This window comes from Ambystoma mexicanum, chromosome 8 (genome assembly GCF_040938575.1).
Source record: "Ambystoma mexicanum isolate Mex_15411 chromosome 8, UKY_AmexF1_1, whole genome shotgun sequence".
Taxonomy (NCBI): domain Eukaryota; kingdom Metazoa; phylum Chordata; class Amphibia; order Caudata; family Ambystomatidae; genus Ambystoma; species Ambystoma mexicanum.
This window is the reverse complement of record NC_090929.1, coordinates 468,884,074-468,908,372: the sequence shown is the minus strand read 5'-3', so window position 1 is coordinate 468,908,372 and position 24,299 is coordinate 468,884,074. Positions and strand designations below refer to the sequence as shown.

At 45.3% G+C, this 24,299-nt stretch overlaps 1 protein-coding gene across 1 annotated transcript in view; it reads right to left on the bottom strand.

Annotated features, from left to right (window-relative positions):
* The window catches only part of TTLL10 (tubulin tyrosine ligase like 10), a 1,071,284-nt gene that overhangs the window by 352,097 nt on the left and 694,888 nt on the right, over nucleotides 1-24,299 (bottom strand). Inside the window, exon 6 of the mRNA XM_069610084.1 lies at nucleotides 4,067-4,223. Within this exon, the coding sequence (XP_069466185.1) occupies nucleotides 4,067-4,223 (157 nt within the window). The remainder of the gene's footprint in view (nucleotides 1-4,066; nucleotides 4,224-24,299) is intronic.

The following is a 24,299-nucleotide window of genomic DNA, read 5'->3' as shown; positions in this document are numbered from 1 at the left end:
CTCGACCTCCAGGGCCTCATCTTTGTACCTTGTTACAGCATAGTAGTTGCTTTGCCTTCCCTTCCCTAGGTTTCCAGAAAGGTTTTCAGAACCTCCGAAAGGACTATCAGGTATATGTCAATGCTGACCTTTGCTTGTATTTATTTATCATTGTGTTGATACTAATGGATATTATCTTATTTCTTTCCAGAGTTCATTGCTGGGAGATGGAGTTTATTCTCTTGCCTACCTTTCTGCCCCTCTTCTTCTGTGGTACAGAGGATTATGCTTATCCGGCAGATGGAGGTATTGGGATATCCATGCATGCACTCCTTGTCACCATCAAGGAATTCTTCTTGCTACTCGCCTCCCAGCTTGTACCTGAGCACCCGCCTGCTCCCATTTGCACCAGAGAGAGCACACAGGGAGGGCCAACTCTGTTACAGGACTTCCCAACATCCATTGTGCGAGCTTCAGCTGAGAGAGAGAATATAGGCTGGAAAACTTGCAGTGGAAGAGGAGGCACATCAGGAGCAATCAGACGTGTGTAGGAGGACTCCAGAAAACAATGTGGGGCATTGTCACTTTCTGAACAGCCCTTCTCTAGGGTTCCTGGAGAACACAGAGAAGAAGGTCCGGAAGAGGACATCAACCCCATGATAAGGGATGCTGAGCTACAGTGCAGAGAATATTTGTAAGGTTTGCAGGGAATTAATGTGCATGCAACAGACTTAAGAAGGTATATAATGTGCAAGAAAAATCAGAAAAAATGAAAGAATACAGTGGAGCGAGACAGAGATGACAAGCAGGCGGGCAACACCCAAAGACGAGAGATGGCACGGAAGGAAGCTGTTATATAGGTGACAGACCCACAGAAAACAAACTGTAGTGGAGAAACTAATTTGTTAGGGAAGAACAATTAGACACAAAATAGAATGATTGCACATTCTCCATTACTACCTATACCAGACAGGACCTCTTCAACATTTCACCTATATATATATGTCCTATAAATGGTGGGGTGAAGCACACCATTTTACAAAAATCAGGGTGCAAAATATGCACTTGCTACTAGCCATTGGCTAGTGATATTTGACTCTTGGTAAGAAATGGTGACGTGTGTATTTATAGAATTGGGGTAGCGATTGACTTCTTTAAGGTTGGCTAGTAGCTTGCAACTTGAATTTTTGGCCCTGCAGAAAGATTTCAATTGTTGCTTGGTTATTTACTTATAGAATCTTATCGAGGACTGAGGTGCATCCGAGTAATGTACAAAATAAACAGATACAAAACTCACAATGTAACAATTATAGTACAAATAGTTTTTAAAAGCCTCACAGTAAGCAATGCCTACCTACCTACTAAAGGACTGTTGAAAAGTACTGTAAAATTAAGACTATCAGCATTTGTCATTAAATCTGATAATTATATTTTCCTGCCAAATTTAAGTGGGTTGGGGCGGGGGGCTTTCCAACAGGTAACTGCTAGCCAGGAGCAGTGAAATCTTGGAATCACCAGGACACTGCAACCCCTAAACCTCTGACTCTGCCTGGTACCGCCATCTTAGAAATTAGAGGCCAGCTATCCAGCAGCATATGTGTGAACAGCCATATGGGCCAGACAGGCAACCTTCAACATGGTCCTAGCCTCTAAGAGAACCCTTTTTATCTATCATTCAAAGAGTTACACTGTGTTCCATTAAATAACATATTCAGGCCTTCAATTCTAAAGATGTGGAGTGCTTGTTTAAGTGGCCAAAACAAAGAATCTATATCTTTAATGGCCATGTACACACAGGCAGCAACTTAAAGAGCAGTTTGAAATTAATTGAGTATAGGTATTTGTTCTAGAGTAGCAACCATTGCAGAATGAGACAAAAATATACATAATTAGAAAACATTTCACCTTATTTCAACAACAACAAAAAAGGAATTCCACAGACCGAAATTCCCTTTTTTCATTTTGTGCCACCAACATTTTTTTGATGGTTTTAATTGGAGAACAATTCCCACTCCCCACTCCACCTGAGACTGGGTGGTCTGCTCCCACAGGTTCCTCCCCTGGTTCCTTATAGATTCCTTGCTGTCGAATTGCTTGCCCTCCCCCTCCGCTGTGGTTAGCTTCCTTGTTTCTCTGCTTCCCTCACCCTGTTTAAGATTTGTAAAGCGCTCCGTTGATTCTCGAATCTAGGTTTCCACCCAATAAATAAGCTAACAATAATAATAATAATTTCAAATATGATGTGGTCTCATTGTGCCTCCTCTAATTCATTGTGCTTTATTCAATTGCATAAGAACAAAGTTGTTTATTTGCATACCACAGGTCCCAAAATTAGTTACATGGGTGCATATATTTGTGATCATTATTTTTATAATAAGTACGAGAGTTGACTGTAGCTATCCACTAAGGTATTAGCGACCCTTTTCAAACACGTCAAACATTTTATCATATCACCCTCTGCCTAGGGCCACACCATACAACATTCATAGAACCATTTAGCAGACATGACCTGATTCTAGATTGACTTGACTTCAAAGTTTCTTTTAAAGGCTGAGGTTTGCCAGTTGCTAGGGAGAATTCACACTGCCCACTGGGAAGAGCTTCCATTTGGGCCATCTTGCGAACCGAAGTGGAATTTGGCCTTTTCACGAGTGAGTGATCAGAACAAAAGGAGGGATTCTAAGCCATTTTGGGCAAGGCTCCTCTCCCTTTATTCCATAGGGGCTCCAACAAAGAACAGAAGAATGGTTGGTGGTACTTTTAGGTTTCCTTACCTTAGTTACGAGATCTTCCACTTACACAGTAAGAGTCACACTAGGTTTTCCAAAGCGGGTTCGTCTATTTAGTGATCTCTCATCCACCGCATCCAAAGTCCTTTGAATCAGAGGCAATGGACATCTCTCCTTTGACAATTTAAATCATTTTGTGATGCCTCAATCCAACAGTGTCATCTTTGCCAAGAAGTGCTTCATCACTCCCACAGCATTACCAACCTTGCTCAGGCTGCCAAGAAAACAGACTATGTGGAATTTATGTGGAGACTTTGAAGGAGGCGATAACGTCTGAGTCCAGCTAACTACAGAGGGGTCACTGGAGTTCAGGGAAATAAGGATCTGTGTCTACCCCTTATCATAGGGGGCAAGTAAAATAACCACAGGTTGCTACACAGAGGTGAGCACCAACAGGTGATAGTTGTTGTAGAGGACTCTCCATGTCCATGTACAGGACTCTCCCTTTGCAGTTGGAGCAAATCAACCATGGTTAGTGGAGGAAAGCAGAGATAAAAACAACATGTGAAAAAAGTCCAGCAGGAATGATTGATAACTCTGAGTCTAACAGCCAACATGTGTGTTTCTGCAAGAGCCTCCAGCGAGCATGGGTGGTTTGAGCACTCCCGAAATGCAGATGTGTCACCAGACATCCTGCTTCTTTAGGCTCTGTGTGGTTGTGTTGCTAATTACAAAAGAAGATTTCTGCACCAATGGCACCTGTGATATCATTTTCAGGGATATTTTTCCAGCAGGCTTAACAAAGGCAGTTTCTCCCCTTTAGAGGTATACTTAACTGATACATTCCAATGTGCATTCCTGTCACATGCAGTATTGTTACATTTCCTGATTTGTGTAATTATAAGGTTTAACTGTTTATTGGGGGTGGTGGGTTCTTTGTATTCTATGAATGCTCTATCTATTTTTAGTGTTAGTTTTACATAGCTTGAATTTTCCCTTTGGATACAAGGGTCTGAACATTCTTCACTGTATCATTAATGTGTTAAAACTTTTTTTCTTATTTAATGGTCCCCATCCATCATCCCCAGAGACAAGCGTTGCCTTTGGCCTGTTCCTGAATACAGGGCAAGGGTATCTTTAAGGGGGCATTGTTACTTCTTTGTTTTGGAGCCCGATACAGAAGGTGACTTGGCCTATTGCTTTTCTAACAAGACCAACGCTCCTAATTACCAGGATATAAGCATGCAGGTCACAAGCTGCCTTAAACCTAAGCACCCCTCAGTTGGATCTCTCAGCTTTCAATTTTAAGCCACTCTGCATTTTTTTACGACCCCAAGCAGACACATTTGCATACTTACAGCGTTGCCCCATTTGTGCCTCCAATAAAGAAGAATGGGCCAGCCCCTTTGGCATCTTCTGCCTTCTTTTCTCCTGCGCCAGGCCCCCCCATCGCCCTCTTCTGGTCGGTCTTTGGCTCTTCATCTAAAGGTTCGGAATCGGAACGGTCAAGGGCAGCTGCGTGCAACAAAAAAAAGAGTTTAGATGGGCTCTGTTTTAGAAACCATTTGGGAATGGTAGCCACAATTATTTTAACATGTATCTAAGCAAAATATAATCATCACAATAGCCTGATTTTAGGTTAGGTACAGAACTCACACACATCAAAGAGATAATTGCTTGATTCATAATGTGAGCACACAGTCAGATGAATAATGATTTAGGGAAAAGACGAAGGGTAAAGTTAAGTCTTGCAGTATCATTAAATGCTTCACCCTTGGTTAATTTCAGCCAGTATGGTATTCCATATCTATCTAGATGAGTAAAGATGAGTCGGTTCTGCAAGTATTCAAGGTCCAACCCATGAAGAGTCTAGAAGCCATTGTGATTATCGTGTCATGGATTCAGAATCCATCTAAAAGCCATGCAAGATCATGTAGACCCAGATTAATCTACTCTTAGGGGGTCAATACAAGGTTGGAGGTAATGGAAAAACGATGCCGGTAAGGGATTACCGGCACTGCAAACCGCTCCGGGCTATTACGACTCAACAACCCGGTATTAGCGCCACCGCTGATACCGTGCTGCCCCGTACCGGCATGCGCGCGGACACGCGGCCCTTCGGTCCGGCAATACTGGGATGGCGCTGTCAGGAGGACATCACAATTCATGCGGACATGCAAATACCGGCATCATGAAGGCGGTAATAAGGGATACCGGGATGCCGGCATCCCCGGCATCGCGAACCACCCGCAAACAGCAATGTGCAGTGTTCCCAACTGCCACAGGTGCACATAATCAGCACAGGTGGAGGCAATAGAGTCTGGGCCAGCACAAAAGGAGCCCACCCACACACCACACCCCTTTCCACACCAAAATTATTCCACTTGTAGTAGCAATATTGGGGCTGGAGGACATGCTTGTATTGCTACACCAGCAACAACAACAGGCACCACAGAGTGGATGCAGGAGGAGAAGGATGGTAAGACAGGCCCAGCTAGCCCCACCAGTGCAGCCAGTGCTACCACGCTGAAAGGGGCCCCTAGGGGTCCCTCGCGTTATGGAAACAAGGCAAATCACCACACACGATAGATACGCCAGACACAAGGTTGTATTCCCAAAGCTAGGGTTTATTACAAAGCAAATAGTCTTAGTTGGCCAACTCGGTCTCACGCCCCGCGACGTGTATCTCTAGACCTCGAGGGACGCAAGAGAGCGAATTACGTACATCAGTTACATATATACAAAATGCATATCATACAATCAGCTGTGACATGTTTAACACCGCCCTTTATTGGGTTTCTTTGAACTCGGTTTGGTGATGGACAATTTCGACGAATATGACACCTTCAAATATCTATTCTAGCAACAATATGCAACCTTGCAAGTGTAGAGACATATTTTCTTTGTTGAACAGAACACAGTGCTTCTGTTCTTGTAAGCGAGCTACATACGGGGGAAGAGTCACATTCCAGACCTTGCTATCTTTGAGGTGCTATTCGTGGGCTGAGAGCCGACCCGCTCTACAGGGCTCAGAAAAGGGGGGCCGTAAGAAGAGCATAATTCAAGCCTTTAGCTGCTTTATTCTAACATTTTCTACCATATAATGAGACTGGCTGGCAGCTGTGAAATGATTAAATGCCCTGCGGCTCTCCTTCAAGGCTATATTCGGGAGGGAGCTGGGCATTCCTCTGCGGAGCTGCCTACGTTGTGTTTCAACGAACTCATTATTAGCCTTGCGGTCTTGTCTTTTCACGTTCAGACAACAATGTTAACAGTCGAGCAGAGTAAGCAAAAAGTGTGCTGCGAAGCAGTTTGAACAGAAAGCAATGAGCAATCGTTAGAAAACAAAATGGCAATCCTTGTTACATCAAAATGGCCGCTCATTGGTCAAACTCGGAAATCTGTATTTCTATCGTTATGTACATGAGACGGTTGGTCTTCGGCCACCAAAATATGTTTGCCGTCAATCGTGAGAGGTGTCCATTTTTCTAGACCGACAAACCCTCCTTTTGGCCATATGCCAAGCGTCCCATTCATTCATTGTATCCTCCTCTGATGACAATGAGTCTGAAGTACCTATGTCTGAATTTTGCATGTTATTATAAGCATCATCATTGTCATTAATATCTATAGCCATTAATTCTTTCACTGTTTTTATTTCATTCGTGTCTCTGTCATCCCGGTCATAAGTTTGTTTTCTTTTTGTTATCATATGCATACAACCTTTAGTATATCCCTCAGTTATCTCAGTGCAAATTATTGGTAGGCAGTGTATGCAAAAACAGCACGTTATTTATATTCCAAACACTACTACTAATATTGCAATCAACTTCCATCCCCAAGAAGGCAGTATTCCCCAGAACCAGGATTCTATTCCCCAGCCCCCCTCTCCAGTAGGGAGTTCGGAGCTTAGGACATGCATTTTTTTTATTGCTTCAAAAATCGAAGGGGAGTAGTCATCTACGAATACGCAGCACGCTGATCCCACAATTTTTTAAATTCCCCCACGATCAACCAAGATTACATCCAGAGCCATTCTATTTTGCAGCGTCATTAACCTAATTCCCTTTTCTTCCAACGTCATGTTAAATAGTATATCTGTTGTTGTGCTTATCATATCTTTTAGTATTCTGGACAGCTGCCTTATGTTATAGGAGTTCACTATCTGGGACAAGAATGGTATGAATTATTTTGCTACATCCTTCGCTATCAAAACACCTTCGCTACTCCTTCAGTTTCTAGATCTGGATAGCCTGGTCATGTCTGCTGTTTCTAAGAGGAACACTCCCAGGAACAGTAGACCTAGGTAACATGTACCTCCCAAGTTTCTGGGCAACCAAGGATATGCTTTTTCTCCACATATAAAATAGACAGGATCTCCCACATATACTGGTTCTATTTCCCATTTTAGTACTGCTGTATTCATGTATCCAGTAAATGTTCCTACTGAATAGGAGCCTTTCTTTTTTAGACAAAAAGGGACAGTTCTCGGGTTGTAATTCACCGTGTAAAAAGGGGGGATTGCATCTTTGTTCCCATCTGTCCTTACACGAAACGTCATCACAGATGTTTTAACTGGCGGGGACAATCTATCTTGTCTATTTTGTCGTGTTATTTTTCGCATACTTTTAGGCGTAGGTTCTGGGATCATCACTCACGCTTTATGGAATATGGAACAACCCACAGGCCTCATAATTATTTCCTCAAACTCATTCATGTTTGTTCTATCTAATTGACCCGTACTACTCTTATTCCACTTCCCATAAAACATTGCACTTAAAGATGCACTGCATGCAGAACTTAATGGTAATGGTTGTACATACCAGCCAATTCCTTTCCCCGCATGCTGCGGTAAATGGGCACACACCCAACAATTATTTTTCTTTAGAATTGCATGCGTCATGTTCATGTTGAGTAATAGAGTATTGTTCCCATACCCTTCTCTGTGTCTCTCTTCCATTGGGGACAACGTATAAGTAATCACCTGAAACGGGCTTTTAGTAGTGGATATATTAACTATTGGTAAGAACATTCCCAATGGGTGTATAGACTCCACATACCATAACACAAAGGCTGTCGTTATTGGTGCTACCACACTCATGAAGCACATGATTATTGTCAAGATCAGCATACAATTTTTTTACCATGCGTTTTCCCTAAGTTTACAGTCTTTATAACTAACTCATTCTCAGCAGTGGTGCAGGAGGAGGCTGAAACCAGTCCAGACATTTTTCTCACCGTCCTTCTTTTTCCTGACAAAGTTCGCTGTGGATATCTCTCTTCGTTGCACTTGTCCGGTTGTCAATAAGTTCAAAGGAATTTTCAACAGTTTAGTCTGCCAGCCCTTTGCAGCCTGGATTGCTTATTCATTCTAGGCAAGATCACTTGTCCTCTCTCACACTGCTCAGAGGACTTCTGAACAGTTCTCTATTGCCTTCGTACCATGTGCGCCCAGCTTGTCCGCTCTGGTTCAAGACACATGTACTTTTTATGATCGCAACGAGGAGCCGCGAGTCTTGAATTGTCCGACTTGCACAACTCTCACGCTTCTCTCCTCTACACCTCTAGTTCCTTCTCCGTCCATGAGCGGAACCAGAGGTTAGCATAAACACCAAAGAACTGTGGATCACTCTGTCTTTCGAGGCCGTAAATCATATCACCTCACTCCTTGTATTGTGTGATCCGTGAACAGTGCCGGTGCACTTCCAGATCCAGGCTCAGAATCAGCCTGTGGCGCAATGGCAGATGCTGGTGTGCGCCGCGACAGTGATGCGGATTCGGTCTTTGGCTCTAGCGCAATGGCAAGTGCTGGTGGGCGCCAAAGGGGTACACGTGTAGTGTCTGCCGTTATTTGCAATGCAGATTTCGTGTCGGCCAACAGTGATGTAGGCTCTGCTCTGCAACGTTGGGGCACTCGAACAGATTTAGCGGCAGTGGACTGGCAGCAGTTTCTTTCGTTTCTGGGACCGCTGTCTCTTTCCGGTCATCCGGATTGGGCAAGTCTTTCAGTGAAGTTGGGATCTTTTTGGCATGGGTGGCATGGATCCACAGCTTCCTCCCATCCACCCGTATCGCCGTCTGCGTTGCCAGAAGCACTTGATAGGGGCCGCGCCACCTGGGTGCTAACGATGATTTTCTCTCAAAGTTCTTAAGCAGCACCCAGTCTCCTGGCTCCAGCGCGTGCCCCGGACCAGTATATCTTACGGGTAGAGCCTCCTGCACCTACTGATGAATCAAACACAATTTCTGCATTAAAAGGCCACAATAAGTGCTAAGTACAGGATGCTCTACTTCACTCAGTTGCTTTGGATGAGGAGCGCACCAAACATTCGCCGGCCTCCCCATCACAATCTCATACGGGCAGAGCCCAGTTTTAGCCTGTACAGACGTACGCATGCACAATAGCGCTATCGGTAATGCATCCACCCAACTCAACTTGCTCCATGCACATATCTTGCTAGTTTTTTGACTTGAGGATTCCGTTGTGCCTCTCAACAAGACCGGCCGAACTTGGATGCCTCGAACTATGAAATCTCTTATCAATCTGAAGTCCTGCACATATCTGTAATACCACTGCACCCACAAAATGTGGACCGTTATCTGACCATATGACAAGGGGCAAGCCAAAACGGGAAAAGTATTCCTTAAGCATTACTTTTGCCGTACTCATTGCTGTGCAGTCTTTTAAGGGATATGCCTCCACCCACTTGCTGAATGCACAGATCACCACTAAGACATAGTTTTGGCACCTCTCCATCTCTATGAAATCAAAATGGATTACCTCAAAAGGCATAGAGGGCGGGCCAAAACTGCCAGTTGGAGTCGCTGTTCCCTTCCCTACATTGTGTTGTAAACACGTAATGCAGTTCTGCACCAACCTCTCTGCATTCTTCTTTATATTTAAATTCTTCCATACCGCAGATAGGTGCTGGATTATTTTCTTGGCACAGATGTAGGTAGGGCTGTGAGCCATTGTGACCATTGCATTTACATAGGAATTTGGCAACATCCAGTTTTTAGTTCCCTTGTCCACCCAACAACCCTCTAAATCTAACCAGCAGAGCCCTCTGCCCACCCTTGTATCTCATTGGGCTTGGCTTCGGCCTGCATTTCTTTGACAGTGGCAATTCCATCTTCTATCATACAGGGTACTTCCTCAGTCTGGACTGTCATCATTTTATTATTCAAATCAGTGGCAGTTTGTTTCGCAATTCTGTCTGCAAATGCGTTTCCCTCTCCCACTTTGGATGTTACCTTTTTATGTGCCTCGCATTTCACTATTGCTAGGCGCTTTGGAAATGTGAGGGCAGACAGCAATTGTACAATCAAAGGGCCATGTTGAATTCTGGCCCCATGCAATGTCAAGAAACCCCTCTCAGCCCAGAGTCGACCAAAGTTATGAACCATCCCAAAAGCATACTGACTATCAGTATATATATTCACGTTCAAATTTTCAGAAATCTCATAGGCTCTGGTCAATGCTATTATTTCCGCGGCTTGCGCCGAGTTGTAGGGGATTTTTTTGTTTTCTACAACGTTCTCTAGGGTAGTGATAGTGTAGGCGGCAGTTGACGTGCCATCAGGTAGTTTAAAACAAAAGCCGTCACAAAATAACTCTCCATCTGGCTCCTTTTGTGGGATGTCACTTAAATCAACTCTCCCCTTCATTTCTTCCTCAGTGACTATTAAGCAATCATGGGGTGGTGATTCGTTGTCACCAATTTCTTCTGTGGGCAGTGGCATTAATTCTGCAGGATTTAAAATGCTACACCTCATAATTTGGATATGGGGCACGAATAAGATAATTTCATATCCTGTCAGTCTAGCAGAGGTGAGGTGTTGTGTCTGTGTCCTATTTAATAGGACATCTATGGCATGTGGGACCATCAGAATTAAAGTATGCCCCAATACCATCCCTTCCGTTTGTTTCACCGACGCAGCAGCCGCCACGACAGATCGCAAACATCGTGGTAGTGCACGCGCTACAGGGTCCAGCGCAGAAGAAAAATAGCCGCATGGTCTATTTCTTCCACCTTGTTCCTGTGTCAAAACAGCCAATGCACATCCTTCATTCTCGCATACAAACAATCTAAAAACCTTTTCAGAATTCAGTGTGCCCAAAACTGGAGCAGAACATAATGCAGTTTTCGATTGATCAAACGCTCTCTGACATTCTTCATTCCACTGCAAAGGCATCACTGCATCCTTCTTAGTTAATAGCACCATTGGCTTCACAATCAGCGCAAAATTACCGATCCACTGTCAGCAATAAGAAGCCATGCCTATTATGGCTCTGACCCCTTTCTGTGTCTTTGGTATAGGCATACAAGAAATACTTTCTATGCGTTCTGGCGTTAGCCTTCTCCCTTCTTTCGAAAGTAGGTAGCCCAAATAAGCCACCTCCTTTCGATTATATTGAAACTTCTTCAAACTAGCTTTATGGCCATGTGCCGCTAAGTGTGATAGTAGTAATACGGTGCTCTTTTTACAAATCTCTTCTGTATCAGCAGCGATCAACAGATCATCTATGTATTGCAATAGTACACACCCCACTGGTAATTCTAGCATGTCTAGCTGCTCTTTTAACGCTCTACTGTAAATACTCGGACTTTCCGTATATCCTTGTGGAATGTGTGTGAATGCAAATGATCGTCCCCCTAATGTGAACGCGAACAAATATCTACTGTCCTTGTCCACCGGAATGCTAAAGAAAGCATTTTTTAGATCAATTACACTGAAGTATTCTGCTGAGGCAGGTATCATTGTCAATATTGTAGTGACGTCTGGGACCAAGGGAAATTGTGGATCTACTACTTTGTTTAGTTTGCGCAAATCAATTATGAAACGATATGTTACTTCATTGCCTCCTTTTTTATACACTGGATGAATCAGGCTGTTACATGTACTGCCTGTAATTTCTTCAAATACCCCTAATTTCACCAAATCTGAAACAACATTTTTCAATCCTCTCTCTCCGAAGTTTTATACTGGGGAATTCGCGGCAGTGTAACTCCTTCTTTCAAAATGATCCTCACTGTCTCTATCTTCAAGCATCCTACATCGTTATCATGCATCGCCCATATACAGGTTGGCACTTTTCTTAACTCTCCTGGCAAAGTTTCAGACATGAACTCTGACACAGGGGCATCTTGTGGCCAAATCGTCAGAAACACCCCTTCTGACGTGCAATGTATAATCGCACCTAGCTTTTTCAACAAGCTTAATCCCAACAGGTTCTCCCCACAATTTTCTGTTAGGAGACAGGGACAATGTTCAGTGAATGGTCCTATGGCAACTGGGACTGGTTGGGACACTGGGTTTATGACTGGTGTACCTGCGAACCCTACGGAAATATTCTTTTGCCCTGACAGTGGTATATCCGGAACCAAGTGATGGTCTATTGAACACTTTTGCGCTCCTGTATCTACAAGGAAGCGGTGCTCCTCATTCCCGACTCTCATTTCTACGTAGGGTCCTCTCTGATTCACGGGAATAAACACTGGTTCCGACCCCTGCCCTGGGCTGTCCTATTGGGGAAATAACACATCATCCGATGTGTAGTCACTACTATTACTGTAATACGTATTTGGTTGTGTATTAAAAATGTTCCCATTCTTTCCTCTATTTCCCCCACTCTGATTTCCATACTGTTGGTTTTGCTGGCCCTGACTCTGGTTAGGAGCACTTTGGTTTTGGGCTTGGTTTGTATTACCTTCATTATTGTGGTGCTGCTGCATACTATTCCTATTTGATCCATTCGCTCCTTGGTGCCCTCTGTGCTGTCTTCTCTGGCCAGATCCATTTCTATTCTGTAAATGTGGACATTGTGCTCGCCAGTGTCCTTCCTCCTTACAGTATGCACACTGATTTGGTCCCAATGGCCCCCCATGCATATTCGAATTACTCCTCCCTTGTGCGTTCCCTCTTCCTTTATTATGTCCTGCTACTTGCTGCAGTAACACCCTTGTTTTCAATATGCATGCTTTCAAGTCTTCCCCCACCTGTTTTAACAACAATAATTCGTCCACCATCGCCTTTCGCCCCGGCAATGGTAAATGTTGCCATTGATTATGTGGCCCTAGCACTTCCTTCCTATCTCTCCTGATATCCTTACCCCTGTATTTAGTACAGGGGGGTGGTCCTGACCTCAAACATTTAAACTACAATGGATTGCTCTAGAAACAATTATAACACATCTCCATATTAAGTAAAATACATCTTCATAAGTATGCATCATAGGAGGGAAACGTACAAATCCAAATTCTGGAAGAGCTGGAAAACCAGTTATTGAGACCTTTATTTGTTTAGGTCACATATTTCAGCATGGATAATTCAATTTTTCTAGCTGAAAGACTTACATATAAACAATAAGCAGTAAACATAGTCACCAGCTTGCAGAGTTTTGTAAAGCGAGGACACAAATGTTTAACACAAAAGTCACAAAATGCAGCCTGTTATGCTTAAAGTCGTACAGAAATCTAAAGTGACTTTTTATAGGCACTCTGCCAACATTTCAAAAAAGAACACATTCGTAAGATAAGTATAGTGTGTTATCTCCACAGTACTATACTGTTACTCTGTTGTGTTGCCTGTGTGTTGTGTTACAAAATATTACTTCATATTTGTCAGCACTTTTACAACCATTACTTTGTACAATGCAATGTTTTACTTCAAGAAACCTAAAAATAGGGTCTGCTAAGAGGCGACGTCATATGTCTTTTCCAGGTTGCTCCTCAGTGATTACCCAGCGTCCCTCAGCTAGCGGGCCACCATCCTTTTACCATGAGCACTGCTACTATCAGCTCATATACCTAAAAAACCTCTAAATGCAAGCTCAGTGCATGGATACGGAGAGCTTTCCCCAGTTTGTAGCCTCTCACGGGCGTTTTTAACATTTGCCTACATGGTCCATGTTCTGGAACATCCAACAATATCTTATATATTGTATTTTAATCATAGGGAGACCTTCTTTTCCTGGCCCCAGAAGAAGGCTGCCACCCTTTCACAGCCGAAACGTCCCACGTCATCGTGTCTTGAACCTACATCATAGAGACCAATGACCTACATCATCCTTACCACCTTCAGTGTTGACGTCGCCTCTTAGCAGACCCTATTTTTAGGTTTCTTGAAGTAAAACATTGCATTGTACGAAGTACTGGTTGTAAAAGTGTTGACAAGTATGAAGTCATATTTTGTAACTCAACACACAGGCAACATAACAGAGTAACAGTATAGTACTGTGGAGATAACACACTATACTTATCTTACAAATGTGTTCTGTTTTGAAATGTTGGCAGAGTGCCTATAAAAAGTCACTTTAGATTTCTGTACGACTTTAAGCATAACAGGCTGCATTTTGTGACTTTTGTGTTAAACATTTGTGTCCTCGCTTTACAAAACTCAGCAAGCTGGTGACTATCTTTACTGCTTATTGTTTATATGTAAGTCTTTCAGCTAGCAAAATTGAATTATCCATGCTGAAATATGTGACCTAAACAAATAAAGGTCTCAATAACTGGTTTTCCAGCTCTTCCAGAATTTGGATTTGTACGTTTCCCTTCTATGATTCATACTTATGAAGATGTATTTTACTTAATATGGAGATGTGTTATAATTGTTTCTACAGCAAACCATTGTAGTTTAAATGTTTGAGGTCTGGACCACCCCCCTGTACTAAATATCATTTCAGCCTTAAAGTCCTGCCCGACCACAGGCTATCCTTTAGGTTACAACAATCCTTACCCCTGTACCCAGGTGCAATAAACATTTCAGCATAATCATTATCCAATTCATTTTTAAGCTCAAAAAGTCCATATACATGTTCCCTTACCTCTTCATCTCTTTCTCTACAGCGTGCAAATGCATTCAGATGTAACAATCGCTGCGGTGGTAATTTCCCAATTAACTGTTTCCATCTCTCCACAAAATATTCACCCATGCATTCCAACACTACCTGTCTTTCGTTGCTTCTTCGGAAGCCATACATCGAAGCCAATGCTGCCGTCCCATCATCCCGTCTATATACATCTCTGCCTGTTGCTGCAATTCCACCTTCCTTTCTTTGCTGATCGCACTGCGAGTTACCCTTGTGCATCCACTTTGTTCACTTCCGCCTCTCGCCCCCGTGGTTTCAACTTCAACCCCTGGAGGGACGGACGGTACCGAGTCTGTATCTAGGGTGGGAGGTGCGGATGGGACAATAGGAACGGGGAGTGTCTGCTGTGGGCCTGGTTGGCTAATAGGAAGTGCTACGTGCGCGGTCTGTGGCTGTGGGAGGGCTTAAGATACGGGAGGGAGAGTTTGAGCTATGGGAGGGGCTTGAGCAATAGTTACTGGTGTGTTTGGCCTCGCTTCTGATCTTGGGCATTGTTTTCTATGGATCAATATGTTTTGCATCACTTCATCTGCTATGTGCAATTCCCGTTGTGGGTATATTTTTTCTATGTTCAACTGGTCACGTCTACCTGACCTCCTTAGACTCTCCGTCCACTCCTCCTCCTCCTTTTCTTCCGCTACTTTACCTTTCGATTTATGCCTGTGCGCATGCTTGGCTCTACTTCTAAATCGGAGCATTGCTTCCCTTCTCCAGTCCTTAACGATATCAAATGTTGCGGGACGCTCTTTCTTTCTTATCAACACCCTTTCCAGGTTATCTATTCTCGCTATCTCAAAACTACCATTTATCGGCCACTTATGGCCTTGTTGCTTTCTGGTTTGCCTATGCCAAGTCTCACAGAATATTATCGCTCCCATACCATACTTCACATACATCTCATACGCCGGCGTTCCCCCAGGTGGTGCAACTTGGCCATTCTCCAAAGATTGTCTACCGCAGCGGAAAAACCACGCTAGGGTGGACAACACCTCAGCCATGTTTCAACCTCCCCTTGGTTGATCAACCTTACCCTGGGCGTTTGATTTTGCAAAGTCAACTCTCAACCAATATCAGGGTTATTTTGAATCGGGGTATGACTCACCTGATAAATCAAATTGTCCTCCAGGACACAATTCGTCTGTATACTGACGCAACCAATGACGTCGTGTCTGCGTTTCTTGGCTTCTGCCTCATTTCGGGACCCTCGCCTCCTTGTTCTCTGGCCAGATACGTCAATCAGGGATCAGATGTGTGCAGATCTGCAAAGGAATCTCTTATCACTTCTACAGGGCGCCCGAACACCTCTTGATCCCGGCTCAATCGTCCCGTCCTCGTCGTTCTCTGCCTTTACTCTATTACAACGTACACGATGGAACAAGTGGGGCAGGGTCCCTATTCGGGCGCCATCTTGAAAGGGGCCCTTAGGGGTCCCTCGCATTATGGAAACAAGGCAAATCACCACACACGATAGATACGCCAGACACGAGGTTGTATTCCCAAAGCTAGGGTTAATTGCAAAGCAAATAGTCTCAGTTGGCCAACTCGGTCTCATGCCCCGCGACGTGTATCTCTAGACCTCGAGGGACGCAAGAGAGCGAATTACGTACATGAGTTACATATATACAAAATGCATATCATACAATCAGCTTTGACATGTTTAACACCACCCTTTATTGGGTTTCTTTGAATTCGGTTTGATGATGGACAATTTCGACGAATATGACACCTTCAAATATCTATTCTAGCAACAATATGCAACCTTGCAAGTGTAGAGACATCTTTTCTTTGTTGAACAGAACACAATGCTTCTGTTCTTGTAAGCGAGCTACATACGGGGGAAGAGTCACATTCCAGACCTTGCTATCTTTGAGGTGCTATTCGTGGCCTGGGAGCCGACAGGCTCTACAGGGCTCGGAAAAGGGGGGCCGTAAGAAGAGCATAATTCAAGCCTTTAGTTGCTTTATTCTAACATTTTCTACCATATAACGAGACTGGCTGGCAGCTGTGAAATGATTAAATGCCCTGCGGCTCTCCTTAAAAGCTATATTCGGGAGGGAGCTGGGCATTCCTCTCAGGAGCTGCCTACGTTGTGTTTCAACAAACTCCTTATTAGCCTTGCGGCCTTGCGACCTTGTCCTTTCACGTTCAGACAACAATGTTAACAGTCGAGCAGAGTAAGCAAAAAGTGTGCTGCGAAGCACTTTGAACAGAAAGCAATGAACAATCGTTAGAAAAAAAAATGGCGATCCTTGTTACATCAAAATGGCCCCTCATTGGTCAAACTCGGAAATCTGTATTTCTATCGTTATGTACATGAGACGGTTGGTCTTCGGCCACCAAAATACGTTTGCCGTCAATCGTGAGAGGTTGTAACGCTCACCTAATTCCCACGGAGGCGCTGATCTTGGCAGGAAGGTGTCTGTGACTCGAAAGGTGATGTGCAGAACCCGATGGGCTTCTGGGGTCGAACCTCTTCGCACTGTGTGTCGAACTCGTAGGGTGAGGTTTCTGAAGGTGAAAGGATATGGGGGTTCATGGTCTGGGTTGTTCAATGTCCCTCTTCCTCTCTCTCCCTCTCCGAAGAGCCCCCAGGTCAACGTGCTCACCTTAGATAGGTGAATGCTGGGCTCTCCATCTGCGTCTGGTGCAGGGCACTGTTGCCAGTTCCTTCACTGGTGAAACATAGGCCTCTTGGACTGAGAAGACCGTTACCGTCGTTAACTGCATGAGCGGTGAGTTTCCAGCCACCTTTTTAGTCTTTATAGTCTTTAGGTGCAAGGCACGTTAACATTGAACAGGACTTCGTATAATGCTTTTCTTCCTTTTGTCTTGCAGGACTCTTGAGGAAGATGGAGTGAAGCGCCTGGAAATGCATGAGTAAATGCAAGCGCTTTAACTGTCTTTTCCTTACAGCGTAGTTCGTGCTGAAGAGCAGGCGTTCTATTGCAAAGAGCGCGATGGGCGTAAGTAAATACCTGTCTAATGTCTCTTCTTTTGTCTTTCAGAAGTTGGTTTGCAGCGCCGGAGTCCGCGGAATATCCGTAAGTAGATACAATGCTTTTATCTCCGCAGGCGGCGATGCAGTGTGAAGAAATCCAGAATTCACGGAGTGCCGGTAAGTAGTGACAATGCCTTTGTCTTCGCAGGCGGAGGTGCAGCGTGCCGAAAATGACCGCAGCCGGTGGATCAGGTGAGTAGCACTGCGAGTTAAGGCTGCCTTGCTAACCTGCTGTTTCTTGTCTCTGCAGGTGCTGCTGTCGACTGGATGCAGGAATGGTGAGTATGCTTCTTGCAGATTCAGGATGCAGGAATGGTGAGTATGATTCTTGCAGATTCGGGCTCGTAAGAAGAAAGGCTGGAACAGACTCAGTGAGCGTTCTACTGCAAATGCAGAATAACGCGAAGCACGTTTCGTCTATCGGGTGTGGTTTAAATAGCCTTGGAGTGATGAGGCGTCTTCCTCCACGGCCCCGCCTAGGTAAGAAAAGAGTTCCAGTTCCAGAAGCTTTCCAGTGCTGAATCCAGGGAGTGGAGCTTGCCCCACCCAGGTAAGAAAGTAGTTCCTGTTCACAGAGGACTTCTAAGAGGCTGGTAAGTAAGCAGCATGGTCTGCTGCAGGTAGGTCCACCCAAGCATCTGCACACATATTATGAGCCCGGCGCTTCCAGTGCCGGGACCGATGATTCTGATGAGCCTGGTGCCACCGGCGCCAGGACAAGGTCCAAAAGGTCCCCGTGGGGACCGGCTGGTGCCTAGGATTAGGGTTAGGGGCCTGCTTCCAAGGACATTGGGCTGGTCCTGGCTCCTTGGAAGCAGTGATCATGACAGTACCCCACCTCAAGGCCCCTCCTAAGCGTGTTTTCTCCGGGGGTTTTGGCTTGTCGGGGTGATTCAGATGGAATCTCTTGACCAGACGAGGTGCGTGGACATATTCTGAGGGTTCCCAAGACCTTTCCTGGGGGCCGTATCCTTTCCAATCAACCAGATAATATAACTTAGATTTGGAGATCTTGGAGTCTAGAATGTTCTTTACTTCGAATTCGAGTTCTCCGTCTACCAAAACAGGTTCTGGGAGTTCAGTCAATCGGGTTTCTGGTTGTTCTGGTTTTAATAAGGAGACATGGAATACTGGATGTATTTTCATATGTGCAGGTAATTCCAATTTGACCGCCACCAGATTAACTATGGTAGAGATGGGGTAAGGTCCAAGGTACCTCGGGTTGAAGGTGCGGGGTCCTTTTAGAGGAAGGTGCTTAGTGGATAACCAGACCTGATCTCCTACTGCGTAGTGAGGGGCCTCTTTACGGTGTCGATCTGCTCCCTTTTTGACTTGAGCTTTAGCTCTTTGCAGATGGGTAGTGGCTTCTTTAAAAGCATGGGTAATCTCAGAGTGCAAATGATCCACAGCAGGTGTTTCGAATTCTTGGGGAGGATCCAGATTGGAGGGTCTAGGATGATGTCCGTATAATAGGAAGAAGGGAGTCTTCCCGGTTCCAGAATGAGTCGAATTGTTGTAAGCGCATTCAGCGATCCAAAGAATATCCTTCCAAGGGTTTTCAGTTTGTTGGAGCATGCAACGTAGATATTGCTCTAGAGTCTGATTTGTCCTCTCGGTTTGTCCGTCAGTTTGGGGATGGTGACTGGTTGAAAGTCTTACATCAATTTGGGCTAGGCGACAGCAACTTCGCCAAAAGTGGGAAATGAATTGACTTCCCCTATCGGAGATTAAAACCGAGGGAAAACCGTGTAACCGAACAATGTTTTCTAAGAATTCCCGGGCCAATACCGAAGCCGAAGGTAGGCCCTTCAGGGGAATGAAGTGAGCCATCTTGGAGAATAGATCCACGACTACTAAAATGGTATTATACCCTGAGCATGGAGGTAAGTCCGTTATGAAATCCATGGACAGGATATGCCATGGACAGGGAGGAATATCCAGAGGGTGTAAAAGGCCGGCTGGTTTCTCCTTCTGACTTTTATTCTGGGCACACACACCGCAGGAGATTACAAAGTCTCTAATATCCTTCTTCCATGATGGCCACCAGAAATGTCTCTTGATCTTTTCCATGGTTTTGGTAATGCCAGGGTGACCCTCCATTAGAGAGTCGTGATAACCGGAAATTACTTGTTTTTGTATTTTCTCACAGGGCAAGTATAATCGCCCTTGGAAATATGGTAGGTCTTGATCCACTGAGAATTCTTTTCCCCTTAATTGCCAGTCCTGCAAATCGGCCGGAGTTAGGAGTGACTTGACTGTAGTATTGATGTCTTCAAAGGATTGAGGCCTGACCAACCCCAAAAGCCTTTGTTCTGGGATTATGGGTATTGGTTCTGGATTGGTCAAATGTTCATCTACTCCCATCCGAGAGAGGGCATCTGCTTTTCCGTTTTTACTGCCGGGTCGATAAGTAATTATAAAGTCAAACTCAGCCAGAAACAGAGCCCAACGAAGCTGTCTGGAAGACTGAGCTTTGGCCGTCTTCAGATATTGTAGATTGCGGTGATCAGTCATTACGGTGACTGTGTGTCTGGCTCCCAAAAGATAATGCCGCCAGGCTTTAAAGGCCGATCTGATAGCTAAAAGTTCCTTGTCTGTAATTGAATAGTTGATCTCGGAAGCCGAGAATTTGCGGGACCAAAAGGCTACTGGATGTAATTGGTGTGTGACCGGATCTCTTTGTGATAACACTGCCCCCATAGCAAGACTAGAAGCATCCGTTTCCACGATGTAGGGGAGTTCTGGGCGAGGATGTTTTAGAACAGGAGCAGAAATGAATTTAGCTTTTAAGTCCTGAAAAGCTTGTTCTGCTTCGGTAGACCATTCAAAACGTTTATTCTTCTTTAACAGAGCGGTGATGGGCTGGACTATCCGAGAGAATTCAGGAATGAATCTGCGGTAAAAGTTAGCGAAGCCTAACATGCTTTGAACTCCTTTTACCGAGGTTGGTGATGGCCACTTGATGATTGCATCGACCTTCTTTGAATCCATATGAACCCCATTAGGTGACAATATGAATCCCAAGAACTCAACTTCAGTTACGTTGAAAACGCCTTTTTCAAGCTTGGCAAAAAGGTTATGTTGACGCAGTCTCTCGAGAACCTTTTTAACGTGTCTCCGATGTTCCTCTTCAGATGATGAATAGACAAGGATGTCATCAATGTAGACAACAACACACACATATCTATGAGTTCTCTGAGGACATCGTTCATAAAATACTGGAAAGCGGCAGGAGCGTTACAAAGTCCAAAGGGCATCACTTGATATTCGAATAGCCCATACTTGGTGCGAAAGGCCGTCTTCCACTCATCGCCTTCTTTTATTCGTACCAAGTGGTAGGCTCCTCTGAGATCCAACTTTGTATATTTGCATGCTTCTTTGACTTGGTCCAGGAGTTCAGGGATCAAAGGTAACGGGTATCTGTTTTTAACGGTGATTTGATTCAGGGCGCGGTAATCTATGCAAGTTCTAAGGTCTCCTTCCTTTTTCGGAACGAAGAACAAAGCCGAGGAAGCTGGAGATTTAGAAGGACGGATAAACCCGTTAGCTAGGTATTGGTCCAGATATTGCCTGAGGTGAAGATTCTCAGGCTCGGTGAGGGCATAAATCCTACTGCAAGGAGGAGTTGTTCCGGGTATCAAGTCTATTTGACAGTCGTAAGACCTATGAGGAGGCAGGGTGTTAGCTTGATCCTTCCGAAAGACATCTTGGAATTCTTGGTAGTCGGGAGGTAATGTGGGAACCTCTGAAGAGATCGCCGCCACTGAAACTTCAGGCCGAGGATAACAAGTGGTAAGACATTCTGGAAACTGAACCGTCTTTGCTCGCCAGTTGATCTGAGGATTGTGCTTCTCTAACCAAGGGATTCCCAGAATGATCTGGAACTGAGGGGCCTTGATCACATCGAACACGATTTTCTCCCAGTGTCCATCTTGGCTCACTAGCGTCACTTCTTGGGTGGCGTGCGTTACTGGTCCGGAGGCTATCTCCGTGCCATCCACTGTAGTAATGACGTCTTTTACTGCCTTAGGGACAAGGGGTAGATTCATCCTTGATGCCATTTCACGGTCCACATAATTGCCGATTGCTCCGCTGTCGATGTAAGCTTCAATTGCATGCAAACGATCCGGACGTGCAGGATTAATGAGGACCATGGGCACCACGAAATGCGAGGTCACTGGATAGATCTTAACGCTCGGCAAGAGGACCTCTACACTTGCCGGGCTAGGTCGTTTCCCTGCTCGGAACTTGAGGTACTGGAATCTGCGGCTCCTACTGCCTTCTCAGCTGGTTTCACTGGACAGTCTCGAAGAAAGTGCCCCGAGTTCCCGCAATAGAGGCATAATTGCAGCTGTCTTCTTCTTTCCCGCTCCTTTTGGGTTAAAGCACCTTTCATCCCCCCTATTTGCATGGGTTCCACAGTGTCAGCTCCCTTAGTAGAAGTCTGTGGTTTAGAAAACACTCGGGTATCAAATTTAGAACGATCAGCCTTCCTGGTCTGTAATCTGTGGTCCAATTGGACGACTAAGTCAATATAGTCCGAACATTCTTGTGGAGGGTTCACAACTTGAGCTAACACATCCTTGAGCTCTCCACGCAGGCCTCTGTAGAAAAGCGTTATTCTCTTATCCTCGGGCCATTGAGTTTCCACTATGAGTCTGTTGAATGAGGCTATATAGGTCAAGAGGTCTTGATTACCCTGTCGTAATGAAAGAAGTTAATTGTCCAAGGCCTGCCCTTGTGCATGTCTTGCAAACAGTTTCTCCATGCTGGACTGGAAGGACTGGAAATGTAAAACCGGATCATCCTGGGTGACTAAAGGGATCGACAAATCTGCGGCACTGCCACTGAGATAAGAAAGCACGAAAGCCACTTTGGTCTGGTCTGTTGGGAATGCAGCTGGTCGACATAAGAAATGTAAGCGGCACTGGTTGAGGAACACTGCAAATTTCTTTGGGTCACCAGAAAAACGTTCGGGCGGAGCCAAGGGCACATTACCAGGTAGATTGATTTGCACTGGATTTACAGATGATGCAGAAGGATAGCTTCCTCCTGGAGCGGGCAGGGGTGTCTGTCCTGCCTGCGTTTGTAGCAATTGCCTAGCAAGGTCCTCTGTTCGCTCCTTGGAAATTATCAGTTCTCTTCTTAGAGAGCTTGTTTCCTGACGAGCTGCATGTACTTCTGCTCTTAATTCCCCGAGCAACTGGGCTAAGTGATCAGTGTCTGAGGTTTCCATTGCGCCTGGGTAGGAGTTTTGCGGTGGGCTTTGCGTTCTGTAACGCTCACCTGATTCCCACGGAGGCGCTGATCTTGGCAGGAAGGTGTCTGTGACTCGAAAGGTGATGTGCAGAACCCGATGGGCTTCTGGGGTCGAACCTCTTCGCACTGTGTGTCGAACTCGTAGGGTGAGGTTTTTGCAGGTGAAAGAATATGGGGGTTAATGGTCTGGGTTGTTCAATGTCCCTCTTCCTCTCTCTCCCTCTACGTAGAGCCCCCAGGTCAACGTGCTCACCTTAGATAGGTGAATGCTGGGCTCTCCATCTGCGTCTGGTGCAGGGCGCTGTTGCCAGTTCCTTCACTGGTGAAACATAGGCCTCTTGGACTCAGAAGACCGTTACCGTCGTTAACTGCACGAGCAGTGAGTTTCCAGCCACCTTTTTAGTCTTTATAGTCTTTAGGTGCAAGGCACGTTAACATTGAACAGGACTTCGTATAATGCTTTTCTTCCTTTTGTCTTGCAGGACTCTTGAGGAAGATGGAGTGAAGCGCCTGGAAATGCGTGAGTAAATGCAAGCGCTTTAACTGTCTTTTCCTTACAGCGTAGTTCGTGCTGAAGAGCAGGCGTTCTATTGCGAAGAGCGCGATGGGCGTAAGTAAATACCTGTCTAATGTCTCTTCTTTTGTCTTTCAGAAGTTGGTTTGCAGCGCCGGAGTCCGCGGAATGTCCGTAAGTAGATACAATGCTTTTATCTCCGCAGGCGGCGATGCAGTGTGAAGAAATCCAGAATTCACGGAGTGCCGGTAAGTAGTGGCAATGCCTTTGTCTTCGCAGGCGGAGGTGCAGCGTGCCGAAAATGACCGCAGCAGGTGGATCAGGTGAGTAGCACTGCGAGTTAAGGCTGCCTTGCTAACCTGCTGTTTCTTGTCTCTGCAGGTGCTGCTGTCGACTGGATGCAGGAATGGTGAGTATGCTTCTTGCAGATTCAGGATGCAGGAATGGTGAGTATGATTCTTGCAGATTCGGGCTCGTAAGAAGAAAGGCTGGAACAGACTCGGTGAGCGTTCTGCTGCAGATGCAGAATAACGCGAAACACGTTTCGTCTATCGGGTGTGGTTTAAATAGCCTTGGAGTGATGAGGCGTCTTCCTCCACCGCCCCGCCTAGGTAAGAAAAGAGTTCCAGTTTCAGAACCTTTCCAGTGCTGAATCCAGGGAGTGGAGCTTGCCCCACCCAGGTAAGAAAGTAGTTCCTGTTCACAGAGGACTTCTAAGAGGCTGGTAAGTAAGCAGCATGGTCTGCTGCAGGTAAGTCCACCCAAGCATCTGCACACATATTATGAGTCCGGCGCTTCCAGTGCCGGGAACGATGATTCTGATGAGCCTGGTGCCACCGGCGCCAGGACAAGGTCCAAAAGGTCCCCGTGGGGACCGGCTGGTGCCTAGGATTAGGGTTAGGGGCCTGCTTCCAAGGACGTTGGGCTGGTCCTGGCTCCTTGGAA